Source organism: Sinocyclocheilus anshuiensis, unplaced genomic scaffold, assembly GCF_001515605.1.
Source record: "Sinocyclocheilus anshuiensis isolate Anshui unplaced genomic scaffold, SAMN03320099.WGS_v1.1 scaffold481, whole genome shotgun sequence".
Lineage (NCBI taxonomy): Eukaryota > Metazoa > Chordata > Actinopteri > Cypriniformes > Cyprinidae > Sinocyclocheilus > Sinocyclocheilus anshuiensis.
Window position 1 is genome coordinate 262,115 of NW_015539907.1, and position 9,611 is coordinate 271,725.

A 9,611-nucleotide genomic window follows, 5' to 3' on the forward strand; every position below is an offset into this window, starting at 1 on the left:
TTTAGCAAATGGCTGCAATATAACAAAGAGTGAAAAATTTAAGGGGGTCTGAATACTTTCCGTACCCACTGTATATCTATATATATTTAAAAAATATATATTTCTTGCCCCCCCCGACTCAAGAGTCAAACATCGCCCATGCCCGTGCTATTATGACTGGTTTTGTGGTCCGGGGTCACATAGTTCCACCTAATTCATTGAAGTCTTACCAGACAGAGCTCATTGAGATTTGCAAAGAGCCTCCAGGAGTCAATGTCTTGAAGACACTCTCTTATCTGAAGGTCTGTTAGTGTGGTCAAAAACACCTACATGCAGAACAAAAGCAAACACATGTAAGTTCTATTCTTACAAAGTGATTAAATGGTCTGTTGGCCCCAGAACATTTGAGCTATCTAATGGTTCGCTAGTAAAGCTACTGTAACCATGCGACATACAGTAGTTAAAACTCAATTTTTGGCAGTTTGTCTCTTTCACCGGAGGACATGTCATTCCATAATTCTGAAGGCATTGTGTTCATACCTCTTTTAAAACCATGAGCTGATCGAGGAAGTAGACGCATTCACTGGTGAAAAGCTCCCAAATGGCTTCCTGTTTACGGTAGGCTTTTGGATTCTCCGCTGCTCCCAGTTCAGAGTGACCTCTCAAAAAGTCCTCCAAAGACATATCCTGAAAAATGATAGAAAACTGACTCCTTTAAGCAAGACATTACAGGCAAAAACATAGATTTCAGACTAGTGAAAAACATTAAATACACTTTAAAGTGTTTATTTGCCTCTGTAGATTTCAATTACAATTCATACATATGACAATATATGGAGTGATAAAAAAAATCCAAAATCCCCTCTGTAAAAAAAACTAACATGTAAACAAATTGAACCTGGCTTTATTCAATGTTTAGAAGTCTGTTATGGAAATGTATTTATTAGTGAATAGTTAATTAGATAATGCCTCTTTTGCATATTTAAACATAACATTACAGAAAAAGTGTAATACAAAAAAAAGTTTGCAGTAATCAACCAACCAAGGAAGTATGGTAATGCCTATTCGGTTTTTTTTTTTTAACCAAGTAACCTGGGGTGTGGCCATTGCCATGCATAAAACTAATGTGCTCACCTCAGGGAGTTTTCAACTCATAGCAGTTTTGAGGCACCAGTTTTGAACACTTACCTTATATGTCTGAAAGTCTGTGTCTCGCCATTCCTGGATCTGAATGCCAGCCAGACACTTGTCAATGTCAGCTACGCTGCGAGTCTTCCCTTTTGTCTGCTGAAAAACACCACTCACATTTATTTAACATCACAGCGCCCTGCCCTCAACAGGTCTCTTTGTTGTCAAGCACAAACTGTGGAGCAGACTGCATAGCACGGCATGTTTGAGCTCTGTTAGACGTGCCCGTTTTGTTGTTGTTTACTGTTAATGGAATTGATTGGGGGAAGGGGGGTGTGCATTCAAATCTGATTTAGCTCAAAGTGGGTCAGTGAACACTATGTGCTAGATATCATCTGAAGCATCTAAAAAAATTATGAGTATCTGCAGATGGCAACAACCACAGAACTGGCACAAGATCAAAACGTCATGGAACAGATATCTGCATGATGGTACTGAAATGTTAAAATATGCGAATATTTGCACTTACTGTGTTACGCCTCGAGAAAGGCCACTTTGATTTCTTAGTGTCTGTAAAAGAGTGCAATAAAATAAAATGTTCTGCATAAAGTCTTGCATTTTATTAAGTATTGCTAGTTGGAGATGGGCTATAAAACTGATTTATATACTTTTGTTCTTTCATTATTTAATTCTACAGGTATACAGTAGCACATGTTAGCATATCATATTAAACCCAGAGTCATGACATTGAGGCATGACTAACCTGAATAGGCTGATTTATTTAAAATATCAGCAACGCCATTGGACACGAACAAATCTCCAGGAGAAACATCCAGTCCAGGAAGACTCACAACCACGGAGCTCCGCCTCCTCTCCTGCATCCTGAGAAAAAGCAAACCAGAAGAGAGCAGGTGAGTTCGGAGAACATTCCGGCCCCTGAGGCAGCCAGCCTTTCAAATTATGCATGATGGATGCTCACTGAAATAATGTTGGTTAACCACAGAGCATCACATCTAAGATTTATTTGCTTCGTATTTGTATAACAACACTTTCTACAAGTTCGCCACAAGCCGGACGAGTTTAGAGGGTAGATCTACACGTGAATTGCAATTCTGCCAAATTATTTCTACCTTTACTCCAGTCCACACAATAGCTCTTTATACCACGGAAAACAATTATTCCATTAAATTAATCAGAGAAGATTTGATAAACCCTGGCCAATGCGCTGTTGTAATCTCTTTATGCAGAGCCAAGCCATGCTAAACTTGAAAATTCAAGGCAGATTTGATTTAGCAGGAAATCAAAGAATTCCATGTTCACATTTCTAACATGCCTTGTTAGTATTAGGTGGCCGGAACTGCGTTTGAAAAGATGATAAACAAAACCATACCATGTATCAGCTGTACACGCACACCATTGCATAATGGATCTACAGGCCTGTCTACTGATACCTGAACAGTTGGATATATTGTAAGGTTGAAATTTTAATATTTCCACTGGTTAAGAACAAAGAGCAGCAGGGGTGGAAAAGCATCCTGATTTTTTGCCTGCAGCCATAGGAGCGAAGTCATTGTTAATCAAGTCAAATGTTTGATTTTTTTCCTAGTGCTTTTGTGTATTAACCAGGGTTAAATACACAGGAAAGCTAAAACTATGACAAACACTATTGGTTTAAAACATTTCCGTTAACTGCAAAGTAAATGCAAAACTACAGTTACTAAAATAAATTTAAAAAATATATGTATCATTTTTATGATCTTTGATCTTTACATACACACACACACACACATATATATATGTATATACGTGTATATATATATATATATATATATATATATATATATGTATATAGTATAGGACTGATAAATAGTGTTATAGATAGACAAATAGTCCGCCTTCAAATTAAGTCAATTTTATTGTGAAATTCAAACAATAAATGTTACTTCAATGTGGCGTGACAGATCGATCTTCTTTTCCACTTTACTACTAGTTATAGCACAAAATAAACATGAATGAACATCAGAAGATATGTTGAAAAAAACTGTACAACTTACTGAAATGTATTACGTCTCATGTAATCACAGTGTTTCAAAGGCGGAAAGATGTCAATAAAACACTTCATGAAGAATGTCATGTAACATAACGTTACATTTACCTCAGAAAACCCATTTAATGTCCATAGCTCATTATTCAATATGTGCTATATATGTCATATTCATTCATTTTTACTTGACCTGTTGTCTTAATTATTTAATGCATTTTGAATAAATCTGTCAATAAGTTATTATAGCCACCATTTCAATGTTTATAATTCAACAAAGAACTGCAGTAGAAACACATTGATATAATGAACAAGTTAAAAACGGAATTATTTTTATATACAATTCAGTTGATTATTAAAATCAAGTATTGATTATTAAAACATTTTGATTAATTGATTAACTGGTTTTGGTTTTTAAGCTAAATTAAATCAGATGGATGGATTGATGGATGGATGGATGGATGGATGGATGAAGGTCTGTGACAAGATTGGTGTACATAGCTTGAGTTTGTCAAGCCAACATAACAAGTTCACTAACTGAAGAGCTAAATATAATAACAACTGCAGATACTATTATCAATCTTTCTGTGTTCATCACAGTAAATATGGGATCATATACCAATAAACACTTGAGTCATATACAGTTGCTATGAGATATAATTTCTTCAGCATTATAAAGTGAACACCCATTCCCACGGCACCTGGCACAATGAACCCATCAAATGCTTCCTTATTAACGTTTTACTTTATCATTTGCATCCTTTTGGACCTTTTCAGAGATACAGAGGCTAATAAAAAGCCTCATGTGTTTGCTACTTACACTTCTGACTTCTCTTTTGCAAATGCAAACAGAAACACAGATGCCAGTACATTAGGCTTTGAAACCCTACAAGTTAAAGTCACTCAGCGCATCTCCTTTTTACCGACATTAAAAACAGGTCACTGCTAATGGCTTGTTATCTAGAGGTACATCCACAATGCAGTCCTAGAATAAAGCAGCCCTCTATGCTGACTATCCCAACCCCGGCACAGCCACAAAGAAGGAAGCTTTGTCCTCGCACCTCCACGGAATAATGAATAACTGTCCCGTACAATCGCCGTCCAGGGATGAGCACTGCAATCAGACGGTGCCATACTGTAATTAAGGCCACAATAGCTGCCTAATTATCCACCGCTGAAAAGACGACCATGGTCCAAGCACAGTGGGCCCGACGGGGAGAAAAGCAGCACTAATGAGAGTTTGTCTGGGCTGAACGATGGGACTCTAATAGCTCTCTCTTAAAAGTTCGTGCACAGCTAACAAAGCAGCAATACAATGAACAATGAACCTCCCTCTACCCCAGCTCCCCCTGCGTCAGCATGGTGGCGCTCTACTGAAAAAGTGTCCTGCTTTGGCCTCATTACCACAAACAGTGTGTTTCCACACAAACTAATTCCTGGATTAATGAAACAACACTACAAATTAGAGATGTTGAGCAACACGTACAGGACAAATAGTTTAAGTGAACAAGGAAATGCTGGTTTGACACAGAACAAAGTGACTAGGACATTGAGGGCAGAATTATGGTTCACATGCAAATATGACTCGGGTGGGGACGGTTTATGCAAAACATTAGATAGAGACAGATCACATACCTTTTATGACAGGGATCCTTGACCTGTAATCAAAAGAAGATACAGCAAAATGTGAGCAAAGTACTTGATGAGGGAAAAACACTGGTCATCAGTTGCAAAATATCAATTTCAGAGGATATCATCATACAATGTGTGAGTTAAAGACCCCTAAAGTTCTCACTTCTACTGATATCTCACTCTATTGTGGCAAGGCTTGGATCAGTGCTTGAAAGGAGTGAATGGGGCTTCTCTTTTATACTTTTGATCCTTCACTGACCCTTCCATTATTTGGTGATTGCTGACTGTGGTGAAAGGAGTCTCATCAGAGGGTTTGCTCGAAGCTGTGAGTGCACGAAGCGACTGATTCAATTGCAGTCAGAAGCTTTTATTGTGAACTACTACTTTGGGAGTTCGAAGAAGAATGAGACAGGCTTTCTTTGCTAAGAGCGGAAAGATTCTTGCCATTTGAAAAAAAGATTGTATCATCACATATCATAACAAAGGAAACTGATTATTATCAACTTAGAAATGGATAATATAAAGTCAGCAGAAATGGATAATAATAAGCCAGCAGATGATCAGGTTAATATTGTTAACAGAAACTAAAACTATTAAAAGACATGTTTGTTAATTGAAATAAATCTCAAATAAAATAAACTAAAATATAAATATTATATGAAAAACTTATTTTAAAATTGGAAAGCTGAAGCCCTAAAACTACTAAATGGAAATAAATAAAAACTAAATCTGAACTATAACTAAAACTGAATTAAAAATAACTGAAATAATAATATAAAAAAAATGCCAAAAGCACACAAAATATTAAAATGAAAATGAACTATTTAAAAAAAATAAGCAAATTTTATTCAACTACTACATAAATATAATACATGCATAAGTGGAGATAAGTTTGCATAAGTTTTTAATTCATTATTTTACCTGTATATTACCTTAAACCTTCTGCAAAAATAAAAACGATAATACCGTAATACCGAGGATGGTGCCAGTTGCATTTGCCATGGACAGCATGGAATATTAAAAAATATCAGATCGCTAGATAGATGTAATAAGTTTCAGTAAAGTATCATATTTACTGTTCATATATATTTAGGGTTAGGAATGCAAAACCTATAATAGAAAATACTTTTTTTTTTAAATAATTTTTTAAATCACATTTTTAATTAATTTATTTAAGACATCTTTAACTCATTGTATACCTGGTCATTGTCATTGGTTGTGCTCTCATTATCATCAGAAACTGGCTCCTTTGAATCATGAGACTCTTTGCTTTTGCAAATGACGCCATTGTCAAGGGTCTTTGATCTGTGTGATCTAATTGTCCCATAAATCACTGAAGATTCAAAGTTCCCATTCTCTCCATCCGACTGAACCACCAGTGGAGATTTCTGCCGGAATAATGGAGGAAGGGGACTCGTGGGAGTGGGAGACTCCTCTCCTAAAGGACCGTCTGACTTGCTTGGATCTCTGTAGAAGATTCTCGTGCTCCTCATCCTCCTCAGAGTGGGAGATGTGGAGATGCGGGCCGGGGCTTGTCTGTCAAACTGAAATAAGTGTGGAGGCATGCGGTCAGACTCTGTAAGGGAACCGTACCTCAGTCTGGAGGGCATCCTTCCTAAATCTATTCGCATTATGAAAGGACTAGCAGTTTGTGTGTCTTTGTCCTCACTTTGTACGCATTGGGTTTGGGTCTGTGCATCTGTCCCTCTGACCGTTTTCTTTTCATGCCAGTCTACGTAACTCCAGTCCAAAGTTTTATCCACTTCCTTCCCGTTTTCACTTATGAAAGCATAATTCAACTCCATCATCTTGAGTAATCCGGCATTATATATCCAACAACAGAGGACTGATTAAGAATCAGATGCAAGTTTGGCTTGAGTCATTCCCACAATAATGTGTCCAATCCCAAAATCCATGTCTCTGGAGCTTCTGAAAAGCAAGAAAGGATTAGAAAAGCTACCCACTACATTTATTTCAACTCTAGTAGAACTAGCCATGTACAGTATGCCCATTTTAAACCCTTTGCGTCCAAAGAAAGTTACTCACTAGTAGTACTCACTCAATTACTTACTCAATAAGACCAAATGGGCAACTGCAAACAATAATTAAAACATTTCTACTAATTAGTTGTGGTGAAAAAGAGAATAAAATTGTTTACATCAATTCCAGAAAACCTGCACTTCCATCAGTAGTTGATAACTCTATAACGCAACAACAACTCTTTTAAGGCCCTTCAAACTCCAACATAAATTTTGTTCACAAATTGGATTAAATGGGTTAATCTGCATCTACCAATACTTATGCCGTTAAGCACCCAGACATTGAAAGCCCCTATAAACGTTATGCAATTTTCAACAATTCAGAAGGATTATTTACCACATTCTCAATAGGCAGTTAGTAGTTTATCATTCAGCATTCTTAAGTGATATTCGAGTCCATATTGTATATATACACTTATTATATCATTAGTAAGTACTTATGTGTGTTTATATGCTGTATGTTCAGTTTCTAACTTTTAACTATTATCCTGTCTGTTTTCTTCTGTGGAGCCTGCAGAAACTGGGTCATTACATGAAACTGGGTGCCTTTTCCATTGAAAATTTTGATTTTTAAAAGCATATTTCATTTATATATACATTATATCTGAAAATGCCTTCTTGTTACTAAATTGATTGTGCCATCAGCTACATTAAACAATAGCTTTACACTTAATTTAGTCACTACAATCCTGATGCTGAAGGTCATGAATCTACAAGGTATTTATTAGAAAGGGAATTTAATGCTGATATTTCTACAAAAATCTAGTTTTTGATATTTGTTTATGATACAAAATCATGATTTAAGAGTTGACTATATGTTGACTATACATGATTTAAGAGTTATCAGTCGTACTAGGCAAGAAGTTGCAGTTGTGCCTGTAATGATAGAGAGTCACCCGGTTGAGATTGTTGATCATTTTAAATATCTTGGCACATATATAGACAGTAAACTGAGTTTTGTGGATAACACTAATAATATTTAAAAAAAATGCATGCAACGTCTATTCCTGATACGGAGAATCAGTAGGTTTGGAGTAAGTCAAAACATATTGGAGATTGCCTACAAATCATTGGTAGAGGGTGTGCTGACCTATAATTTAACTTCATGGTATGGGCATCTTAATTGCAAGCAGAAAAATAATCTGGCAAGAGTCACTAATATAGCTAGTAAAATCATTGGCAGACCACAGAGTAAGTTGGGTGAGGTTTACACCTCAAGATGTGTTGGGAAAGCGGAGTGTATATTAAAAGACCCAACTCATCCTCTGTGTGATCAGTTTGTTTTATTGCCCTCTGGGAGACGATTTTTAGAGCAAAGACAAATATTTATAAAAAGTCTTTTGTACCTGCTGCGATCGGATTTATTAATCAAAAAGCTATGCGATTCAGTATGATGGTCTTTATGTGTTTTGTAGTATGTGTCTGTATGTGTATTTGGTTTTTGCTGGTGTGGTCAAAGACAAATTTCAACCATGGTTGACAATAAAGATGTATTGTATTGTATTGTATATAAGATCAACCTAAAATAATTAAAAATAGAAGTTTGCGGTAATAATTTTAGGAATATCAAATTTACAATAATAATTTTTGTTTACAGATTATGGTAACACGGTTAACATGTTAATGTCAGGTAAGATCTAGAGTGCTAAATCTAAATACTATATTCTTTAATTAAGCAAACACATCCTTCATACAGAAAGACAACAATAATGTGCCTTTAATAATATAGTAAAAACCATGTTTTGTCATTGTTTACACATTTTCATGGGAAACACAAAGGGCACCTTTTATAAGGAATGACCCAACTACAGTACATTTTCAGCATTAGCCTATATTTGATTACCGGATGCTTTATTGTTGCATTATAAAGAAACTTTGACTCGCACCATCACTGTGACAGTGCAGCGTGGGAAACAAAGGCACCTGATCCTGCTCTAACAGACATGGGCAACTAGTGTAGGCTTACGGTGAAGATCATTTTTTAAAAATCCAGTCAAAGCCATGCTGATGTAATAAAACATGCTGTAACATACCTTAGCTTACTTTGTTTCTATTAAGCAAAATCGCGCGATCACAAACGTTTAGGTCGCAGATGTTTTCAGACAAGCCAGTTATTTCTGACTGTAAGTGTCGATTCTATACGTCTGTGCCACTTACCGCCTAGTCGTTCCCGAGTGATATGAGAATCGGGCTGCTGGAGGGAAAAGAGTTGAACCAAATGTACAATGTCTCTGCTATAGTTTCACACAGTATGTTTATCCGCAAAATATTACTCGCAACAACAGAATCCAGCTCCGTTTAAGGTGAAATAAGCATGCTCGGGCTGTGTGGCTCAGCAGGTATTGTGTGAGGGAGGTCTGCTGCCTTGTCGCCTAAGGTCAATGGAGGTGGAGCATAGCCGTATTGTGTTGATATGTATATGCGAGTGTGCGGTGTGCAGCGAGCAGTACTGCGTGATGACCTCATGTTTCTTTAGAGAGATAGGTAAGAAAGTCAATAGATGTCGTAGTCTCGCATGAGCTGTAACCTCATGGAAACTCTGAGCAAATGTCAAGCATCTGAGCTTTCCTTTCTGTGACCACGTGATAAGTTGATTATTGGGTTGCTATTCACATTTAGCTAGTTAGTTTAGTTAGTTAGGGCCAGTCAGTTAGTTTACTTAGTTATAGTTAGCTATTAGACGTTTTTTGTAACAGAATCAGTGATAAATCAGGATGACTGATTTTGTAAACTCTATTTTCAAAAAACGTACCAAGAAACGTCCTTGTAATTCATGATGGTTTAGGTTTCGA

The 9,611-nt window shown here is 36.5% G+C and overlaps 1 protein-coding gene across 1 annotated transcript in view; it reads right to left on the reverse strand.

The window, feature by feature from the left end:
• Positions 1-9,367, reverse strand: part of plekhg7 (pleckstrin homology domain containing, family G (with RhoGef domain) member 7) — a 20,722-nt gene extending 11,355 nt beyond the window's left edge. The window contains exons 1-8 of the mRNA XM_016483161.1: positions 8,977-9,367; positions 5,980-6,709; positions 4,784-4,806; positions 1,871-1,989; positions 1,637-1,677; positions 1,168-1,266; positions 520-666; positions 210-305 (exon numbers count right to left, since the gene is read on the reverse strand). Of these exons, the coding sequence (XP_016338647.1) occupies positions 210-305; positions 520-666; positions 1,168-1,266; positions 1,637-1,677; positions 1,871-1,989; positions 4,784-4,806; positions 5,980-6,588 (1,134 nt within the window). The 5' untranslated portion in view covers positions 6,589-6,709; positions 8,977-9,367. The remainder of the gene's footprint in view (positions 1-209; positions 306-519; positions 667-1,167; positions 1,267-1,636; positions 1,678-1,870; positions 1,990-4,783; positions 4,807-5,979; positions 6,710-8,976) is intronic.
• Positions 9,368-9,611: the final 244 nt, after the last annotated feature.